Source organism: Teleopsis dalmanni, chromosome X (genome assembly GCF_002237135.1).
Source record: "Teleopsis dalmanni isolate 2A chromosome X, ASM223713v2, whole genome shotgun sequence".
NCBI classification, from domain to species: domain Eukaryota; kingdom Metazoa; phylum Arthropoda; class Insecta; order Diptera; family Diopsidae; genus Teleopsis; species Teleopsis dalmanni.
Genome location: NC_051848.1, coordinates 18058421 through 18082433, shown reverse-complemented (window position 1 = coordinate 18082433; position 24013 = coordinate 18058421). Strand labels below are relative to the sequence as shown.

At 33.5% G+C, this 24013-nt stretch overlaps 1 protein-coding gene across 1 annotated transcript in view; it reads right to left on the bottom strand.

Moving 5' to 3' along the window:
* The window catches only part of LOC119688214 (protein turtle), a 122418-nt gene extending 102049 nt beyond the window's left edge, over positions 1-20369 (bottom strand). Inside the window, exons 1-2 of the mRNA XM_038102897.1 lie at positions 20188-20369; positions 19722-20082 (exon numbers count right to left, since the gene is read on the bottom strand). Coding sequence (XP_037958825.1) covers positions 19722-20082; positions 20188-20319 — 493 coding nt within the window. The 5' untranslated portion in view covers positions 20320-20369. The remainder of the gene's footprint in view (positions 1-19721; positions 20083-20187) is intronic.
* Between the last annotated feature and the right edge of the window lie 3644 nt (positions 20370-24013).

Genomic DNA, 24013 nt, shown 5'->3' with positions numbered 1-24013 from the left:
TTTTTATTAAAATTATTAAAATAAGTTTAAACCGATGATAGATTAATGGAGTTTGCCTCGAAGAAGTCAATAAAACATGTATACAGTAAATACAGAAGAATAATGATTCGGTAGACGCCAGTGACGTGATTCTAATGATTTGTTTGGAAAAGTTAGATTGGTCTAACGGATTTGTTCCAAAAGACCACTTACAAAAAGGTTCGTTGGAAACAAATATCTTCAATTAACTGTCCTTACCACTAAGTAAACATTTTCTTGAACTTAATGGAATTTCGAACAAAACTTTATGGCCTAACTTTCCCATTACATCCACAATAAGTTACAATGAGTTTAATATCTCTATCAAAATACGAAATAAATAACGTAACAAACACACCGAAATTGCAATAATGGAATATTAATTGCAATCAAAAGACCAATTTAATATTAAAAGTAATTCACTGTGTTAATCACATATAAAGCTTATTATAGCAGAAACCATTTAAAGTTACTGAGAATTGAAATTATGATTCAACGCTTAATAAATTTGAGTAGTAAATTTGAGTAATTTCTCCTATAAATAACTAAAAAAAATGTTTTGTAGTTGTTGAATTTGTTTAATATAAAATGGTGGCTTGCGAATGATGTGTGGATAATTTCCTTTTTGTTACTTTCCTTTATCTATTACCTTTACCTATTGATAGGTGCAGTATTTTATCAAGAGATATAAAATAAAACTAATACACATGTACAAAGTTAAATTGTAGAATCGAACGAAGCTTCAGACAATGGAATTCCTTATCATGCGATCTTTTCAATTTCATCTTAAAACTGTCCAGTTCCTTGCTTACGCCGACATCGTAAGCGCGATGTTACAGCTACCTTTACTTCTATCGAAAAGGAATCTGCAAGAATGGCTTTAGCGGTTAATGAGTGCAAAACGAAATATATGTCAGCTACCAGTAAAAAAGAGCATCGCTCGGACGCTGGGCTGATGGCTAGCGACCACACATTCTAATCTATCAAGGATTTCATCTACTTTGACACCAGCGTAATAAACAACTTTGATGTCAACTTCGATTTCAGACGAAGAATTACCATTGTTTATAGGTACTACTAAGGGCTCAGTAGGCAAATGGAACTTAGAACTGTCTCTCGACAAACAAAACTTACGCTCTATAGGTCGTTTATTCTTCTTCTGCTTCTGTATGGCGCAGAAGCATGGACGTTATCACAGAATGATGAGGCAGCACTGGAAGAGAGCAAAGTTCTTTGTATGATCTTTGGTCTTTTACGAGTTGGTGATGACTACCGCATCCGAATGAACCACAAGCTGTACAAGCTTCATGACAACATTGATATAATTCAGCGAAATGACGTTCAGTAGCTTCGCTGGCTTGGTCATTTCGTGAGAATAGATGACGATGCTCTAGCGGAAACGATATTTGAAACAGAAGTTGGTGAGTTGGAGAAAGAAGACGTAGAGGTAGACAGTGTCTCCGGTGGGGTGTTCAAGTTGAGGGAGCACTAACTGGACTTGATGTACAAGGCTTAAAAAAGGCGCGCAGGCAGCAGAGGCGCCTGGAGAGACATGCTGCATCAAACCGAAACCTAATAACAAATTGTAAGTTGTAAGTTGTAAGTAGTTGTACTAGGTATATGACAAATATAGCTTTATATATTCGAAAATCTCGTATAATTTTAAAAATGATTCCATGAAAGCCAATTGGAATAAATTTTTTTTTTTTTTTGATATTTAACTTAAGTCAGTAATTATACAGAATTTAATACTCAGCTCGACTTGGCTTGGACTTTAGAGTTTCTTTAATTGAAAATTTTGGTCAATCTATCGATGTTTAAACTCCATTTTCATCTTTTTTATGGTAACATTTTTTAGTGTGTTCTTCCATTTTATTCATAACTCGAGGTCTGTTTCAATCTCAGTTTTGGTATTATGCATAAAAAGTGTCCAAAATATTTTTTGAAAATATTTTTTCTTTAACTTTAAAGGCAAAGAAGTACTTTTTCATTAATAAGTTTCAAATAAAAAAGACAATTGTGAAGTGCATTTAATTCGAAGCAGCTTACATAATGTATATATTCTTCTTATGAGCACTTCTTCTTTACCCTTGAACTAATTAGTTTCTTTCAATTCAAAAATTCAAAAAAAGAAAAAATAATTCAAACTAAAAAATTATTTAATTAAAAGGATAACTAAAAGGATGCTACTGAACTCACTTCAATACTTAATTTCCTTTCAAATAGATACGAAATTTTACTCATTCCACTTCAAGTGCTTGGCTGTTACTTATCTCTTCTGAGCCCGACAAAAAGAAAGTTTTGAGTAAAAGTTTCTACCAGAAAGCGGCTAAGTTTCAAGTACAATAAAACGTTTCTGTTTTGTAAAGATTACAAAAACAACAACAAGAACAAAAAAAAATTATAAAATAAAAACTGAAACGTTCTATGAAAGAATATTAACATAAATAATGCACGAAAGTTAAATATTCAATGAAAGTGGAAAACTTTTTAATCAAATAAATTAAAACAAAATATTTTGCATAATTTCCTTTAAGAAAATATACAAAAATACAAATATACAAAAATACAAAAATAACGCCTTACAACATATAATAAACTTAACTGAACTGAGCTGAACTGAACTGAACTGAACAAATATAATAACAAATAAAAATTAATAGAAATAAATGAAATAAAAATAGTGAAGGAAAGCGAAGGGCAGGAAAATTTTGAAATTCTATTCTATTTAAGTTTCTGGTATTGAAAATTATCTTCATTTGTAGGCTACAGTTCGGTAGAACTCGGCTGTCAATGTATCATTCTGCGTGGTATTAGCCATTCCTCTACCCTCACTACTCCTGCATTCCTGAACAGCAACTTTGGTTGATTTTGTTATTTTATATTTCCAGTGCGTACGCTTCACCGCCTTGACATGCTCTGAAGTTAAAACTTTTTCGGCTCATAATTTAATTACAAACAATTGCCAACAAAACCAACTCATAAATTATCGGCAACACGGCAACACAACAAAATGTTGAACTGCTCAATGCCCCCCACTATCGAATTCCCATCCAAACCCTATGATCGAGAAACAGTCACTGCCTGCTGACTTTCCCTTCCACCCACCAGCTCATCACCATTTCGACTTACAGTCACTTTGACTTTGGCATTACCAAATTTACAATGCATGGAGCTTTGAAATTAACTTTGTCACAGTGACAATTGTTATGGCAGAGGCAACTTTTGCGCTACAATAACTAATTTAGCAGGCAGAAGCTAAGAACTTCTATTCCGAAAACATCAAAACATTCCTACACGCAGTGGCATAGTTCTAGGCCAATGACAAACCGAGGCCCAAGCCGAAAACGAAGCAATTTTGACAAACAAATTTTTTGTGACATTAACGCAATTACGCTTAAATACCATTTTGCAGTGGCCGCAACGGCAACGGATACTATTCACTATTCAAGCAGATGCGTCTATGCGATTCCAAGGCACGACGACTTTACCGAACGATGTCCAACTTTACCAAAACTGTGCGAACTGTAGCATTCGGAACGGTTTAGTTTCTGTGCGGATAGTGCTGGAACAAAGCATTTATTTGCTTGGCAATTGGCAACATCACACCAAACTTTTGTAGACGAAAAGTTAAAGGCACAAAACAACAACCAAACAAACACCACCGACAACCGGAAGAGAATAGTCCTTGTAGCCGTTAATTTGCGTACGTATGACATTTGCTCAAAAGCCGAGTCAAATTGTACGTTTGGACGTTGCGAGCCGCAGCCACTTCGTCCGTTCCGCAACGCGTCGCAGATGGCATATGACAGAGTATGAAAGGTCTTAGAGGAAATTTCGAATATTTTTGTCGTAAATTTATGGTTGCAAAACATGGTAATGACAAATGCCGCTAATGAAAACTGAAGCCGGCGGAATACTGCCAGTGTTAAGCTTGTGAAATTAGAAAATTAGAAAATTAGAAAATTTATTTACCGCGAGGAATGAGTCGCCAAAAAGTGGCATAGTGGCATAGCACCAAAGCAGCAGTAGCATTGCCTATCGGCCATGCTAAACCCTACCACGATAGGTCAACTTTAATAGCAAATAATAGAACACACACAGCACCGTTCATACTTCGTCCTCCCTCTAACCACGATGCAACTAACCAACGTTGAAGTCACTCGACCCGCACACCATTGGTGTGAATCCACTGAAATGTATTTTTAAGAAATTTTCAAGAATTTTGCTTGAATATAATTTAGCAAAAAATAATTAAAATTAAATGAGTATTTTTAGATATTTGTCAGATACTTTGAACTCAATTGAAGCAAAAACATCATTTGATGTTTTGTAGCCCGATGAGCTGAGCCGGAATTTGAATTTTGTGCGCTCGTCAAAGTGAAAATTATTCTGATTTTTTATTAGGTGTGCTTTCCTACTTCCGGCAGTAATTGGCAAAGCCTAGTAATTGGCATGCCTACAGTTAAATAATAATTTTCAATTCAATTTTGTTCTTTTTCTTTTTCTTTTTTTTTTGGAATACCAATTGCTGTTATTTGTGAGTCAATCATGTACAATTGACGTGACGTGACGTGACGTGACGCATGTTACATTTTGTTTATGAAATATTTTTATTAACAACTTTTCAACTGCACACGACTGTACTTCAAAAGCAACACACTTTGTCAATTCAATATAAATTAAAATAATTCAAATTTATGTTTAAGAGTTTAAACAGCAGAAGATTTAAATTGAATTTTAGTATAAAATTAATAAAATAAAACTTTAATATTCCTTATACTAGAACGACTGAATAAGTCCTGAAATATACCAGTTGACGACAATTAATTAGACGAACGGCTAAGTTCACGTCTTGAACTTAGTCGACAATATTGATGAATGAGTAAAGCTGACAACTCACCACCCACAAATAAGACAAACCTAACACCGCGATCATGGTAGAGCTGTTGTGGTTCGAATGAAGTCGTGAATTAATACAATTGTTGTGCTCTATGAGTTGAGATCTTATCTGCCTCTTAACAAAGCCAACATTTTGCTTTTTAGATGGGTCCATCTTCTTGAGATGGTAATGTAGGCAGTGGGTACTCACAGATAAGCTACCAATAGTTTCAACTCTGTTCTACTAAGGGAGGGGAAGTATTTTACCGTACTTTTAATGCAACAATTCAGAGTAATACTGCCAGTCAACATTTTAAACTGGCGATTACCCGAAGTGCCCCACTAATAGTAACTTCTTTCGGTTAAAATTTAGTTTTCCAACAGTAATTTGGCTGCAAAATCAATATTTTCTGTATTAAAGTTCTTGTCTACAGAATTTGAATATGTTTAAATTGATTTTTAAATGCAATAATTTCACAAGTGTGATGATAACTTTTAAAAATGTTGCTAATGGAATTGCAATCTTTGACAAGACAATGTTAATTTTAAGAACACACACATTTGAGTCATATTTCCAACAGAAAAATCACATTCGAAATATTTATTTCTTATGGTTGCTATATAATATGTGACTGTTGATTCTTCTAGATAGTAATCTTCATTATCATCTTCCTTAAGCTTCCTTCACAACAGCTTTCCACTCTTTTCTGGTTTTGATATTGTTTTCCAGTAGATATTCATTTTTTATGGATCTTGCCATACAGAATCACTTCCTCTCGATTTTCCTTGTTTTCAGGTGCGCTAACAGATCCACAGACAACTAGAAGGACTATTCAGTAAACATGATTAGTACTTGCATGGCCATGAAGAATTTATATATGCTTGGGGAGTGACCGGCAGTAATGCATAAGCGGAAGAAACACCTAGAAGGGTATTTCATGGATCATAGGGATTCAAGACTAGGAGAGATAAGCTCTATACTGTCTTTCATTACGAAAATCGGACTCGGAGAAGCACTCTAATCCGGAGAAGACTTAGCGGCACTACTCCCTTTTAAATAATAATAATAATAAAAATGTAAATAAGGATTTATATGCTGCATTGTGTTGCAAACACCTACATACGATTAAGATATCATAATACGATTGGAAAACTTTAAAGAACTTTCTTAGTTTTTTACTTTAAAAAGAAAAAATGATAAAAATATTTTTAGCAAAATAATATTTTATACATCAAAAAACATGCCTTATGACGTAGTACATCAACTGACAATCCCTAAAGCAGTCGTAAAATATTAGAACTCAACACATTAGCTCTGCTGCTATTTCCATTAATTTAAGTCCGCTCTGCTGCTTCATTCTGCATTATTCGGCTTAGCTGAATTAAGTTCTAATAATAATAAAATAAAAATAAAAAACGCTTGCCTACATTAAATAAAACGCTATTATGGGTTAGCAAAAACAACACGGACTACCAATGGCTTTATTCTGAAATTCATTGCCGCAACAACATGCCGATGTTGTTGTTGTTTCGATTGCTGTTGTTCTTGTCGCTGCGTTTATTATTTTTGTTGTTGAATTGATAATGCACATAATATTAATTTGTTTTTATTACTCGTATTTTTACTGTAAAAGAAAATATTTTAATTTCTGTCAAGCAACGCGCCAACAAAATAATTACTACACAAAAACACAATAAACAATACAAACAAACGAACAACACTCATAAAAATAACAGCAACAATAACAGCAGCAGCAGCCATGTTAAAAATACAACAAATGACAAAATGAAGTTAATACACTTTACATAATTATGCATTGCAAACAGCTGCAGACAGTAGAAAGTGAGCAGAAGGGTGAAGGCAGTAGGCAGTAGGCAGTAGTCAGTAGACAGAGTGCAGAAGGATGAATGAGTGCTTGCTTGCTATATGGTTTGGTTGCAGGAAAGTTACCAAAGCAGGCAATATAAAAATAATTGCAACAACAATGTCGGTCATTAAAAATGCAACAACAACAACAACAACAACAGCAGCAGCAGCAATGACGACAACAATAATAACAGCAAATGTAATAAAATTTCAAAATGTTAAAAAGCAGCAAAAAAAAAAAACAAAAAAAAAAAAAACAAAAACCCAAAACATTAAACGCAAAAGAGAAAATTAAAACACAAAAAAAAACATAATTTAAATAATTTCCATGGAAATAATAACTTTTCATATCCTTTGCACTTCACTTGGTTAGGCGAGGTACCAACCATGTTGTGCAGCGGACCTGGGCGGCACAGAGTTCATTTGTTGATGTTAGAAATTAACATTAATTTATGCAAACATCACAACAACAACAACGACAACGACAACAACAACAACAACACTGTGGAATATTTTCGCATGTTGGCTGCTTTTTTCCTCATTTAGTGTAATTTTTTTTTTTCTTTCGTCTACATTCTTTTTTAATTTTTTATGATGTAATTTTATGACTTGAAGACTTGAAGTTGGCATAATTAACATGAAATGTAATGAACATGAAAATGTAAATGTAAATGTAAATGTAAATGTAAATGCAAATGCCGTAAAAATGACGCAGCGATTTAAGTGACTAAAGACTAAAGAAAATTTTATTCGAAATACTTTGAATAATGTTTCTCTTTATATTTGGTCTGGAATGTTAAAATCTATAAAGGATTTATTTTCTGAATGGTTGCTCGATTAACTCTAACTATTATTGAACCAAACGAAGACAGTGACGTATCTTTTTTAAAGAATGGATAATTGCTTTATATAAGAAATCGCAGTTTAATTCGTAATAACTATCTATAACTAATCCAGCCTCTTCAAGAAGAAAAGCGTTAATAACGAGCATAGTTATGAGCTAGGCTAGGCTCTCAGGAAACCCTACTTATCACTAACTGAAATGAAAAAGAGCCTACAGCCCCCACAGAAGACATAATCATAGTAAAAAGAAATACATGTAATCAGTCCAGTTAAAAAGAAAGTAGAGAAGGGCAGGGGCAAGGGCAGCAATAATTATAATAATTCTACACAATTGTAGAATTAAGAAAAGCAGTGTATTGTACTTTCCCTCAACTGAAGAAGAAAACCATGACAGAAGAAGCAAGTATGACTGTTTGGGCAGAAATTTGGCATCAAGACAATCAATGTTAGATTACTCTCATTTCTGCAAAAAATTACTCATCTTATATATTTCCTACGGTTAGAATCATAGCTTTTGATAAACGCTTTTCAATATCCTTACTTTAGGAACCCTTCATAGAATCTCATCATTTGATATGAACTATTGATATTCTGCCTCTACAAATCTTAATCATAAAATATGAGAATATATGCCTAGCACTTTGAAAGATGACCCATGAGATCTTTGAGACTTTCATTGAAGAGATTTTTTTGAAATCCTTTCGGAGTCCTCTGTACAAAGTTTGTGAGTTACTTTTTGATTCTTTTCAATTTATATACTGTTATTCGAGATCTTCATCGGCCACAAGATATAAAACATGAAATAGGCACTTATTTATAAAAGTTTGCTTTTTATGTTTATGAATTGTTTAGATACACGTGTTTAAGTTGAGTACTGAATAAAAGAGAGTGCAACACTAGCTGAAACACTACTAAGCACTCTTCCTCCCTCTATTGGCACTATGTAGCCACGATGACAAAAATTAATAATATATGTATTCCTATTCTATACAAACGCACTTAATCATCTGAATTCTTCTCTTTTCGTTTCTCACACAATCCGCAATAATGCAAAAAAAAAGATGCCTTAAGGACGTCGAAAATTGAAAATGATGCTAAAGTGATAGTGTGGGGATATGAACGATACTTAAAGGTGTACACTGTACAGTTCTCTGTAATGGATTAAATAATAATAAAAACTTTAGGTTCGTTGAGTATTGATTTCATTCTTGAGTGGATTGAAAGGGTTTATTTTATTATTAGTATGTATTTAATTGAGATAGCTACTTTTCTATGCAAATTGATATTTTTAATATATGATGTAATTACTTTTGCAGCTGATATTATTAATTATTTTATTATTCATTTTCCAGCTTTGAGGTAATTCCAATTTTCAGAAAACATTTTTTCCGCACCAATGTTACAATGTATATTATTCATACTAGGGCAGTTAACAGTTGGAATTGTTGTTCATTTCACCTGCTAAAGATAAATGATTTCAAATAGTTTCATGAATTAAGCTAGTGTTAGACCACAATATTTCTGCAGACCCTGTGTAGCCACTCATTTGACATTTTCTTTAATTTCTTTCATTTTTATTGCCATTTTATTTCTAATTTTTATTATTTTTTATTGAGAAAATTAATAGGAATTAAAACTTTAGTTCAATTCCTCGTCTGCTATTTTACTGTAAATTATTTTTCCTAACCGCTACTACTAATTGAGGCATTAATATTTTATTAATCCGAAATATGTTAAATTGTATATAAAATGAACAAAAAAACAAGCGTTCACTTAATTTAGATTACATCCACTTTTAACACCCATACGCCCCTTGTGACAAGGCCCTAATTTTTACTTTTCGTGGGCGTTAAATAATTTCTGATATTTTTTCAATATTAAATGGCAGTGTATATTTGTGTGTTTATTTATTATTAATAATCTTTTTTAAGTACGTATATAAGCATATAAATGAATAAATTCTCCAGCGAACAGAAGAAAAAAGTTTTATAAGTACGGTAGGCGTTTGTTCTAAGTTTAAATAGCACAAGGGAAACTCGAGGGATGGCGGAGTTCCTTGAATGTCACTCATACGCAGCGTTGTGCTCGAAATGCCCAAAACAAATGTTGGAGTGTTTATGCAATGTAAGAACAAGTAAAAAATGTCAAATTAAATAATTTGAAAAATACTTTCCAAAGTGTGTTTTAACATAATTTCCTTTAATACAAACACAATTACAAATACAAATACAAATACAAATACAAATAGAAGTGATCTGTCCTTTTTAGCGAATGGAAAAGTAAAGGTTCATTTACCAGCAAACAAAAGTTGCCGCTTCTTCGAAGAGTTTTCAAGCGAAACATTTACATTGTCGTTGCTATTACTTTAACCAATCTTCTTTTTCTTTTCTTGTACATTTTACAATTTTACAATTTTACAATTTTACAATTTTACAATTTTCAAATTTTACAATTTTTCAACTTCAAGTTTATGTTGTGCGATTTATTCAAAACAGCAAAAAAAACAAATACTTCTTCGTCAAAAATTTTTTTTTTGTCTTTCGTAGAACGATGGTTGGAAATGGCATAGGCTCTACTAAGGAACTGTGTTGAATATTGTTGGGAGTATTGAAGTTGAAGTGAACTAACAAGGGGAAATCTGCTTCTTCAAAGTATCAATCATCGATTGCATTCCTGTCAAACTGACTTGACAAATTCCATAAAAGCTTTAACAAATTCTCAAACAAAAATGAAAATGAAAATACGAAAAATACGAGAAATAAGAAAAATAAAAAAAAAACGGAAAATACCTAAACTAAATAAGGAAAAGCCAGAACTCAAATAAAAATCAGTGCAAACAAAAAAAAGAAAAAGAAACATTAGTCGCACGTATATTTTTAAGCTGCTTCAGTATAATTTTTTTATTTTTTGAAACTTTTTTCGATACTTCAGCTACATTTTGTGATTTTCATGGCTTTGTTGTCGCATAAATGGGACTGTGTTTTTGTGTATATTTTGGCTTCTGGTAGTTTTTGAGGAGCGATTGCAACAATTTATTGATTGACGTCGTTAACTTTAATGTTATCAGTGACATTATTAACATTATATCGATGACAAGTTGGGTTTGTTTGTTGTTGCGTTAATAATAACAACAACGAAAGCAACGACACCACAAACAGTCAGCAAGCAATCAGCTCAATCAGTAGCAGCAACAGCAACAGCAACAGCAATGCTTACAGTGGCAACACCGATAAATGGTACAAAATTGTGATTTCATCTCATCTCAGTAAGTAGCGAGCGTTCTATATAAAAAATTTCGTGTATAGTTTTTTTTAGCAAAGCAAAGCTATGGATTTTTGTGCTTCCTTTTAAAAGGACATTATTTTGATTTATTATCTACCTTTAGCTTTCATTAACAACAGTTGATTTCGTTATGCGTTCTTTATTCCATTTTATACTTCTGTACTTTTGTACTTTTGTACTTTTGTATTCTTGTACTTTATTGCTTGTTTGCATATTTTTCGTTTTTTGTATAATTTTTGCTTGGCCTGGTCCTTTTTTTGTTTCTGTCGTTCCGCTTTCCTTAGAACTTTAGCTGTAGCTATTTTGCCTTTCTTTTAAATTTGTTTTCACTTCCTGTGTGTGCGGATGTAGTTGGCGTTGCCACAGATAAGCACAACTTCTTGCTATCTTTCAGTTTTTTGCACTTCTTCGTTTTCTTCCCTTTCAGTCTTTCAGCGCATTCCATTTCTCTTTATTTAACTTGTTTTCATTGTATTAAAAGTGATAGGAAATGTGGTCAAAGGAATTTGCCAAATGATTTATATTGCATTTGCATGCTTATCAATGACTGAAGGCATAACGATACTTCAAAAGGACGAAATGAAGGATGTGGGATGTAGTACGTTTTCCACTTTCCACTTTTCATTTTCCACTTTTGACTCCTAAAATGTTACCGTTCAAGCAAATTGTATGCTTTTATATTGTTAAGAGTTCTTACAGCTCCGAACAGAAGATGATGTTGTTTCGTCATTTGATAAGCGATAAGTCGACGGGAGCATATAAAATTTTAATAATAAAATTTGTTCATGAATTCTTAACTGAATGGCGCTGCTGCTTTTCCTGCTTTTCCCGCTAGTGGCAAAATAATTTGTAATAAAAGAAAACTTGTAATTAAGTTAATTAAGTGCGTAATTATAATGAAACACAAATCTGTACGCAGATCACATCATAAAACACAGTATCTCACATAAAAGAAGGTTAAAACCGGAAAATAAAAATGAAATATGCAAAATTAACATTTGACAAAAAGAAATAAGAAAACAAAAGAAAAACAAAAATTAAGGATAACGAGAGAGAACAAAAAGGAAAGTTTTTTTCTCAAATATCCTTAATTACATGCTAAATAAAACAATTTTAGCTTAATTGATATCAGTTTATCATCATTACCGTTAATGTATACTATATCCGTCATGATAAGCACGAGTCAGAAGTGCTATATATAGTATAAGGACTAAATTGGGTTACAAGGAAAGCAATAATAAAAAAAATGTATCATTTTTTTCGATTTGTCTTCTGTCTTATAAGAATTTCTTAAGTAGTTACTCCATCAGATTTCAGAAAAATTGATCAAACTAATAACATCGGTTATTTTCCGCCATGTTAAGGAAAACACATAATTATCCCGATTTACAACAATGGCAAATCCGAAGCTCATTCCAGTTGCTCACCTATGTCCTCATTAAATTCTGTTAAAATGCTTGCAAACTTACCTCCTATGCTTAAGAAAAGAGATCCTTAAGATTAAGAGATCCCATCAAAGTAACAATTTGGTTTCGGAAACGCACATCTGAAAAAATGTTTTCTCTCACTTTTAGTCTGATACAAGCCATTGGTTTTTTCAGCAGTAGTGAGCTCCGACATCGTTTGTTACAGTTAAGGTTAAGTGGGCTTAGTCGTCATGTTTGTCGAAAATTTTGAGATTTGAGTTGGTGCAGAATTGTCTCAGCACGTTTCAGTACTGCAAGATCTCTGACAAGACTAAATTTTGTTTGAGACCTTCCTTTACTTCATTTCTTTATCACTGTTACCTAAGTATGCTAAGAACAACATTCTGCTATGAACCTTCTGTTAATCAAGTTCTTCATTTTTGAAGTTTTCAGTTCACCTTTGCTATATAAGCATCTTAAAGCTAAAATTCTTTCAATCAGTCTCTTAATCTACAATATCTAAGTATCCTTAAGACAGTATTTGATTTTTGACCATTTGTTAATTGATTTCTTTATCTCAGTTATTCAAGCATACTAAGGACATAGTTGTAGACCTTTTTTCTTCACCTTCTATAATAAAATATCCCAAAGACAAACTTTTAGACCCTTTGTTAATCAATCTTCTAACCTCTGATATCCGCATACTCACAATCGCTAACTAACATTGCGCTTACTCAGTGCTATAGCCCTGGTACATGGACTATAGTGTTGCATGGCTCTTCAAAGCTTCTGAAGTAGACTCAATACACTTACTGTTCTAATGAAGTTTGTTTGCTAAAATCAATTTATTAATCTTATTATTTGTTTTGCTTTCTCAATGAGGTTCTTAATCAGTTTCTACCAAATGAAACAGAAAACGTCCTTCAAATAAAAGGTGTTTATCGTAATGCAGGTAAATTGACCGATATTTTTCAAGATATGCCCTTAGTCCGCCATCAGGGCAAAAAGAATCTGTTGTCCTTTTTTGATAAATGTCTTATCAGACATCATAACCTACTCTCTACAACTAGTCTCAAAATAAACGGATAATTTCGTAAATAGTGTCCAGTCTTTCTACATGTTCCTTTACAACGATGAACTGGTACTTCTATATTTATTGATTTATTTATTCATCGGATATTATATAAACATATTAAAAGGTACTTCCAAGATGCATTTCGTTCCTTCCATAATGTAACTATAACTTATTTCATCAATTTGTCCATTTCTTTCATGGCTACTATAATATTATGCAGATATGTCCGTTGGTTTTTAATTATTGGAATGACGGCTTATATGCTTGATGCTTTGAAAGCCACAAATCTAATTACAAGTATTTTTAAAAATTACTTCCCTCTTGCATTCTTACAATAAATATATCGACAGAATTTTGTGTTCAATACTTGGGTTGGATCGAAAATCTATTAAGAAAAATATTGAAACAAATACAGTTTCTTGCTCAATCCATTATTTAATATGGACTTCATAAGGACATAGTGTTCTGAATTAATATAAATGGTCTTCATGACTTTCTCTTCAATGTGCTTGTTACTTTTATTATTAAAAGGAGTTAAGACAAAGAAAAGAACCTAAACACTCTTCATTCCGCGTATGCACAAAGGATTTATAATTGATTTTTACTGGAAAATTTATTAAATTTCCTCATGTCACTGGTATGTAACATCCTGATATGTAGCGACGATAATACACACATAGAGCTTAAGAAATAATTATTGATAGAGAAGGTTTGCAGTTGCCGAAAATTTTCGCACATGTGAATGTAGAATGAAAATCAGTTCGAAATTTTAAAAATTTTAAAAATTTTACTTAAGCAACAACTCATTAGAAAATGATAAAATAAGTAAATATTTTTTTTTAATTCCAATTCGGTTCACTCTTTATCATTCTAAGTAGAGTAAATATGATTTTGTGCAAATATTGCAACATTTTAAGCCTTAATAAATACCAACAAAAAAAAATCCATTGAGTAGCAATTATATTTATTAAGCTATAAGCCTCTCACACTATAGAGAATAAATTAAGCACATAAACATAGTACACATATACCCTTTCCCCACTACTAAATGTGTCTATATTTTGTCACATTTGCCATGGGCATAGCCATCTCATAAATACAATGCAGAGTATGCCATAGTGCAGTGCACGTATACGTATTTTCATAAGATTACATATATTATACCCGAAGACCGAAATAATTACGCACAAGGGTTCTATATACACACAGAGACGCACATAGACGCTTGCCGATATTCCTGTACCGAAGCTAGCCATTAAATTCTTCTATGGCCAAATCGGCTGGAGGCATTCCGAATGTTCTGTGCACACATATAAAAGCAGATTATCATGGTCCATTTAACTTTGCTCAGTATAAGAACGAGAGTAATTTCTGTGCTGCCAGATTGGTATTTTATGTTGGTCAATTCTGGCATAAGTGGTATGTCATCTTCAATGTGCCATACAAAATTGCCAACAATTTTTTTGCTGATTTTTTCTTTGTTTTAGGAAAATGAAATATTCGTTGTTGTGTTTTTTTCACTTCGGTCTTTTTGTTCTTATGCCGTTGTGCACACTATTTTCCGTCGGGAACCTCAATTAACTGCAGTCATCAAATCGTAATTGGACTACTTTATATAAAATTAGTTTTCATGAAAAACTACTTTATTTTTCGATCGGCTTTTTAACATTCACTGCAAAAATGTGTCAAAATTGAGACTCAAAGTTCAATGGAACTTAGGTCCACAAATAAAATATATTAAAGTATATCTTTCTCTTTATCAAAAACCGGTGTTTATTTTGTTCTACAACTCCGCCTATATATTACATTCTTTTGAATGACATCCTACTCTGGTAAAAATTTTATTCATCCATGAAATAAAACATCAATCCTAAAAGTATGCAACTAATTATTTTCTTTTTTCATAAATATGCAATATCGTAAACAGATATTAAATCATTCTTATTTTAAGTCGTATTTGTAACACACCGAATAGAGGTATCAATCTTAGATTGCCGGGTAATCTGTCTGAATAAATGGAATAAAACTTTTCAGATAGACTTCGCGTAAACGAGGTGTGAATATTTGTCATAACAACCTAAAGGCAGACATTTATGCAAAGTTCCTTCGTCCTTAAAGTTATATCCAATGGGAAATACAAATACATAACGCCACGTCTACGGTTGCCTAATAAAATCTTATAGGAAATCAAAGCATGAATAGAACGTGTGTTGAGCTGTTTCAGTTTGAACCGGAAAACAAAGCGTTATACAATTCTTTTCTACACTGATACTAATGTCATGCTTGAAACATATCATCCTAACGTTGTTGAGAAACGCTGGAGCTGTTTTGAATATATTCTCTTAGAACATCCAAGTCCTTTGGTATTGCCGTAAAACGTAGTGAACTCGAAAAATTACACGTAACGTCTCTCTACTGCTACATTCGGCTTGGAGCCGAATGGTTGGTGCAGATTCCAACCATTTGATACTGACGTAATTTTTATACACGAAAACACTTTTTCTTGTTACTATTTCAATACAACGCTGTGTGAAAAGAAGTCATTCTTATCAAGAGATGCAAATATGGACTTAATAATTGAGAAGACAAGCTATTTTTTGATGATCTCCATACACAAGCATGGGGGAAGAGGAATACTGAGAGTAATTTGGCACCCAAATATCGTTCAAAATGGAGTGATGAGTTGTCTGAGAATCATTACTGGGTCGGGAACTACTCTTACCTTCCGACATTAGGATGTCCTCAAAGGCAGACATTTAAGCTTTCATTCGGAAGGCAGAATGTCTTCTGTTCGGTTAGGGTCTGTTGTAACACAAAAAATCAATCATGGTCGCAGTGCTCTGCTCAAGTGGGAGCTAGTACCCCGTTGGTTCTTATCTATCTTATCTTATTCTTAAAATTTCCCTATGTATACATATATTGTTTGTTATGTGTATCATTATTAACCACGTTTGAGTGATCTAATCTGGTGTTACTGCGTATCTATCAGATCTCTCGGCATGCTCTAAGTCAACTAGCTCTACTTTCCTACTAATATTAACTCATATATCCCAATAATTATTTTTTCTCCTTTCATCTTCTGTTGTAGATTAATATTCTGTTATTTTATTATTTGCTGCTGTTTTAATTGAACGTATGTGTATGTATTTTCACACTATCGCCACATTTATGCTGAAGCTCACCATTTTATCAATTTGAGCACAATTTTTACCGAACATAGTTGCATGTCCTGTTCGAGTTGTGAGTTGTAAGCTGCGAGCTGCGAGCTGCGAGCTGCTGTGCTACTCCAAATCCGCTTCATCAACTTAATCAGTAGTGACAACGACTTACAAAGTGCCACCAGTTTATGTGTCACGTTATCGCACTTCACTTCCTGCGAGGTCGAGTTACGAGCTACAAGTTACGAGTTGCCAGATACATTGTTGGCCGTTTCTGTTCAATGGGTTTTTTCCTCCACATTGTTTTATTTTTGTGCTTTCTGTCCCATTTGCAACATTTTTTCGTTTAAATTTTTCCACATTTCTGTTCTTTTTTCGGTTTTTGCCCCACACAAGTGCCAGGACTATGAGTACAAGTGCAAGCAGCTTCAGCATTTTGAAACAGAAACATAATTTAATTTTTTCTTGCTGCCACGAAATAGATACACTGAATATGTAGATATTCCTATTTTTATTTGTAGTTATGTGCATTTGTGATATACCAATAGCTTTTTTCTAATAATTTTTTGGTGCCTGCATGGCTTAACTGACTTCTCAGTTTCGCTGGAAATTTAATTAAACTCAGAGCAATTTGCTACGGCACGCATCGCAGGCCCTTCCATGTAGTCACAGTTCAAGCTTTAGTATAGTTCTTAGCTACTCATGGACCGCCGCCACATACCCACAGTGGTGGTTTATGTGTATGACTCTGTTAATTTATATGTATTTAAGCATACATGAGAGTATATCGCATCAGTTTGAGGCATTTCATCGCTATCAAGTGGCATTATCAGCCACCGCTCACATTCGCATTCGCATTCGCATCCGCATCCACGTCGATTGTTGGTTACAACAGTGAAGTGGCTCGGTTTCCATCTAAAGGCATTGATGCCACGCTGCACTGTAGTACCAATAGATTCAATAGATTCAATTCGTCGAGCAAAGCATTCTGTTGTGCGGGTGTGACTGCTTATGTGACTCTGGTAGGCAAGCCATTTTCTCTTGATTTGTTGTTGTTGTTGTTATCTGACCAGCTGTGGAAACTCACAAAGATATTTGCATAGAACGTTTGTTTTTATCTTATCCATTTCACTCCGTTTTTTTTATTTTTATGTTTACTTTTTTATATAAAATGATTTTAGACTCTTTAACAAAAATCTTATTAAGCTCTACGTGTATTACACAAATTAGATAACGCTATTTAGTATTGCTAAATAGATCAGTTAACGTAAATCTATGGAAAATCTATTGGTTTAGTATTGTATTAGTTAATGTGTGGGCAATGGATCAGTTAATGTAATGCAATTTCACTCAGGATTCACGCAGATTTCAATATCTTTTACTGCTAAGCTATTTTTCAAAATTGCTGGCAAGCGATTATATACTTACATATAATAAGTAAAGACAATTTAAGACGACATCTCCTATGTAGAAGCTTAGGGGCTTTAGATTGCTAGTTTACTTTTGCATAGACTTCAGTGGATGTCGAACATATCATAAATCTATTCTTCCAGTGCAGACTATGAGATTCTAAAGTTTATTTTTTAACTGCTTTGAGTTAGGTAACCAAATAAAATGGAAGCTATACTTAGAAAATATTTGGATTGAGGCGAACGATTAACTGGATAGGATGCAGAGCACAGCAGGACACAGAGTGCAAAGGAAGAATAAATCTATATTTAACCTTAATATTCTACACACAAACCAATTACGCTTATTTTACTATAATTTATGTAGGACCATTTGGTTGAGATCTAACTTCAATTTCATGCTAAAGGATATTAATTAGTAAATCTGTGATTCGGTAGCTATGTTCGAGCTTTTGTCTCCAAGTAAAGCGATTAGCTTGAATCTGCTTTGAACCGCAGGATGTAAACATAAGCACTGCCGAAAACTTACACAATAGCACAAAGCATAATTAAGGCAAATTAAATTAACAATAGTAATGAAAGTCCTTCGAACTACATCAGTAAATGAAAGTAATAAGGATAGTATCGTATTTTTGGAAAATAAAATCAAAAACTCCAAATACTTCCTCCATTTTTCAATACTTATTTTTCTTTGTTTTTAATTTTTTTTCTCGTAATTGCAGCAACATGATTTCTGTGTCCTTTACTCTACATGGCCTGCCCGGACGACACATTGGGAAGTCTTGGTGCTTCAATATTCGTTCTGTGGCTTGAGACAAACTTTAGGTTGCATCAGTGACGTGAGTTGTAGACCCAATGAGCGGCAAGTGGATAGTCCTACGTAGTAACTTAAGCTGCACATGCAAGTACTTGGAAGCCAAAACAAAAGCAACCAAACAGCAAAATCAAGAAAGAAATGAATAGCTGAAAAAGGATATCAAGGAATAAGAAAACATTTTTTGCTGTACTTAATTTGAAAAGTTTATTTGTTCTGCATTATTGCTTGAGTAAAAGTCAAAAAAAAAACCAGAAGCTTATATTTAAATGGCTTTAATCCTTCTGGTGAACATATTGAACCGCGCATATTAATCCCTTGTAGAACACAAACATATATCGGAGATATTATAAAGTAACCATTAGAAATTTTAGAAGTTTGGCGAACGAAAAATTAATCGTGAATAGTTCGTTTGTATCATTTTAAAATAAGTGGATGGTTGCCATTGATTTTATGGCATATCGGATCTGTTTGTTGAAACTAACAAGACCTACTTTTTATGAAAAGAAGTAGTCCAGTATAGCTGAATGTGGAGAGCGCAGAAAACCAAACTAAACAGTGCACAAGGCGGGGTGTGTTGTTAGCTGTAGGATCTTCAGTAAATTCTTATACTACAGAATACGTCTGTGTTGTTTTTTGACGAAGCCGCCAGGACATGAGTGAGCCACACCGCTGAACATAACTATGTAGTGAAAAATGCAAGCGACTTTTCATGACTGACATTCGATGAAGACGCAACCCAAATAATGATCTTTCGTCTTTGCATGCTCCTAGCTAAGACCATTTGGTTTGAAGACATTCTATATATGTATAATGCTGACTTTCTCTTTGGTAAATTTGTTACGTTAAAGGAAAAAATAATTTACTCGCATATTTACTGTATTAATGAGATCAGAGATATAAGTATTACTCTTCTTCAGGTATGATCTATATAGCTTCAATTAGTTAAGAAATATTTTTCGACTTACCTGGTATATTGGCATAAGCGGTTTCCGCTAATATCACAAAGACCAATAAGACAAGTTGAAATGATTTCAACAATTGGCAAATGTTGTGATTATAACGTAGCAAAAAAATTTTGGGAATTTTATTTACAATCACGGCGGCGGCAGTTGCGACAGCAGCAACAGCAGCAGCACCAGCACAGCGTTCAGTTGTCGTTGTCGTTGTCGTCGCTACCGTACCGTCGATCTTCGTTGGTTTTACTACCGGTCTGGTATTGTTTATATTATTTTTGGACGTCGTTCTTGACGTCTCCAGTATCGTTGTTGTTTTTGCTTTTCTTGTATTTATTGTAGTATTTGTTGTGTCTGTTGTTGTATTTGTTAAATCATTTATTTGATTAGTTGTTCCTGTTCCTGTTCCTGCTCCTGTTGTTCTTAATCTTGTTGTTGTTGTAGTTGTAGTTGTAGTAGTAGTAGTAGTTGTTGTTGTTGTTGATGATGTTGTCGTTTTAGTATTTATAGATTTTTTCGTTTGTTGATTTGTGTTTGTGGCGAACGATGATCGCGACCGGCTTAATGCCTGACACCACCGGTAAGACCCAGGGTCCGCACACACGCCCATGCCTCTGGTCCCATAGTCAATGCCGCAAACGGATCGTCCTCATTACAGCGGCGTCAACTATAGATAATGAAAGAAAGAAGAAGAATAAAAACTCAATAAATTTTTTTAATCAATATTAGAATAATTAACTTAATAATTTAAGCAATATTAATTAAGAATAATTAGGAAAAAAATTTTTGTTAATAATAACGCAGAGTCTAAATTTATTGATAAAAGAATTTAAATAATTTTTGAGTTTATAATTGATTTTTGAGCTTCAATAGATTTTACTGGTCTGTTAACTTCATAATTGATGAAGAACTTGGTGCATATAAATGATTACTGACCAAAGAGAAAGCTCATGATTCTATTTCTATTAATCAAACTTTATGATACAGCTTTCGAATCATAGGATCTAAGTAGTTCAGTTTTAGACAGAGTATCATCTACCATTTCATACTGCTTATATGCTGATTTGATGCATTTGTATAATTTTAGAAAAGTACTTCTATACGAATGTTTACCTTCAATGTTTTTTATTGCTTAAATAAAATTGGAATAAAAAAATTTTCCTCTTTACGTACAGACATTGCCTTAACTGGCAGTTATGTGCAAAATCTTTCCATTTTTCCTTATTAAATGGCAAAGCGGAGAGATAAAACTAAAACAAATTTTTTAAGAATTTTGCCTGGAAATTAATTGCTTTTCTACTTCATCAATTGGCAAATATGATAGAGTTCAAAAAATCTACAAGTCCAAAGAATAGAAAAAATAGAAATACAGAATATAGAAAAAAATCCATTCTAACAACGAAACCAATAAACCACAATTATAATGAAAATCTGTAGTAAAGGAACAAAAGCACAAGCTCATTGAAGCCGCATTGAATGATTTTGGTTTTCTCTGCTTATACCAACTACCACAATTACCTCAAAAAGTCCTGCCGGACTCTTCAATTATCCTACTGTCAAGTAGAGTTGGATATTTAAATCGAATTGAAACACAGCAAGCCAAACCGTAACATAACGTAAAGTTGATTTCAGATAACTGAAATAACAAAATTCTGCCAAAATTTCACTTTATTCTGCAACTTAACCTTCCTCAAGAGTGATAAATTCATTCAAATGACTTTCTAGTATTTCGAAAGCCTAGAAGTATACTACAGCTTCTCTTTATTTTAGCTATATTTTCCCCAGAGGCATTAAAATCAATACATGTAAAATTAGTTGTTTATTACTAGGGTCCAGATCCAAACCCAGACAGTACAGTGGATGGGATAATGATTAAAAATGCTATTTCTGCTATTCGTTATTGTGATCGACTTGTGATAATGCTGCATAGGTATAACATTTCTAACATCATTAGAAAACATATGCTGATGTTTGTATTTTTGGTTGCATTGACAGATATGTCTGAAGTATATTTACAAAATTTCTGGAATTATTATAGAAATTTAAAAAAATTATGAATTATTCAATTTTGATTTTGTCAGCTATGATAATATAAACTTGATGAGTACTATAATAAAAAATTAATATATTGCAATTTAGGTTGAGAACGATCAGAAATGAATATTGAATTAGTAGATAGGTAGGTAGGTTGGAGTGGCGTACTTATGTCCGAAAACCCCATTTGAGCTCAAATGATGATCTATGTGGTACCAGAGGAATAGCATTGATACGTACATAGACTTAAATCAGTATACAGCCAACGCCGGAAAAGGTAGAGACTACCCCATTGCGTAAAAGAAACCCAAATTGAAAGTTCTATAAACTTGGCCAGGTCACTAACATTACAGGATGACAGCTCAGTCAGATTGGTGAGAAAAGGGGATTCGAAGATTTTTAATCTTCTTTTAGCTAAAGAAGGACACTGACACATAAGATGGAGTATGGTGTCCTCCTCATCAGAGCTACAACCTTGACAAAAATCATTGTAGGGTAGACCCAGTCTCGTAGCATGCCTTCCTATTCCGCAGTGTCCCGTCAGCACAGATACCATAGTGCTGAGCAGCTTCTCCCTTAGTTGAAGTAGCTGACTAGTTCGTTTCTTTTCTAAATTAGACCAAGTCATCCTAGATATCTGACAATGAGATTCATCAGCTCAGTATTGCTATGCTTAGGAATTTTTGTTTAATTGCCAGTTTAACTGTAGCAAGTGGAACGCCTATATCTGAGAAGTGAATGTTAGGAAGAAGAGCGCCTATCTTGGTGAGGTCATCTGCCCTACAATTACTCGGGTTATCCCTGTGACCAGGAACCCAAATGAATTTAACCCTAGCAAGCCTAGATGTCATGATGTTTTTACAATAATAAACAACTTTTAACAATTGTGTTCATAAGTAAAAGTGCATATATATTAGATTTTCATGAAAAAACAGTTTTCACAAAGAAAATTTACTTATTTGTTTCCAGTAATTTTACTTTTTCTTCTTTTCACACAAAATGTTAAAAGTTTTCTTTATTCGTACGTTGCACGCCTCATAAATAATTTTCTAATAAATTTTTATTCACATTTCTGCATGGCAGTCGCCTTACACACACACACATAAACACACACAAACCCACGTCAAAACATAAATTTCACATTTAAAATAGTTGGGCAAAGTTTTCGTATCCTGGAAATGTTTGTACGCCCCACGTAGCAAGGAATATGGAAATATTATAAGCGAGGAACTTTATTATTAGCGCTGGCAACTGCTCTTGTTGGATAAATTGCGTAGCATACTTGTAGGCGCGAAATTGTGTGCGCTTAACTTTTACGCGCTGTAACTTTTCAAAAACATTTAACAAGCCAAGAACATACTCATATATGTAAGCACAGACACACGATCAATACCACATGATTAACTCACAACATGCTTCCCCGCATCAACAACACCCATGCCGCCCGGTCCCAGTTTCACTTTATAGATTTAGCCAAGTTAGCATATCGCACACAAATCATTTAAATAGTGCAGCTTCCGTTGGGCTCAACTACAGAGCAAACAAAAGTACTCGTAAGCAAACTTGTTAACTTTGTGCAAATAATATTACGTATACGCAGTGTTGTGCCTCTTAAGCCGCATAAGTGTCGTAGTTGTAGTCGTAGTCGTAGTCGTAGTCGTAGTCGTAGTCGTAGTCGTAGTCTGTATGTCGTTTCATGTATGTCTCAGCAGTGGAAGTGTGTGGAGCATAAGTGGGTAGGGACCACAAGTACGAGTGGATATCTTCTGGTTTCGGTTCGGTATTTATTTATCTAGCAATCAGCCACAAGTTGCTTGCATCACAATGGCTTTTGTTCTCCGGTAACGAAACCCATTGCTGAACTACATTAAAATGTCTATTTTGTACCTATGCGAGGATGTTGCTGAATAACTTTTGTTTATGAATTTCTGTAAAGTTTACTTTCATGAGATTTCTGCCTGAGTTAACAAATGCTTAATACTTTTAATTGAAATAAGTTTGTGCATAACATTGTTGCGTCGTACGGCGCAAAGTTCATCAGTGCGACTCATTTAATCCATTTTAATTAATTTTTAACTCGTACTCTTATCACTTTCTTGCAAATGAGTACTCGTACATTGAGTTGTTCAGTGATTATTTTGGATTTGAAGTAAATTACAATTACAATGTGATTTAGCACAAAATTGATGGTTTTGATAGCCAAAGGTATTTAGTAAATTATTGTTGTGCTTCTGAGTTATCAGGCTGAGTAAACTTCATGAATATTAGTT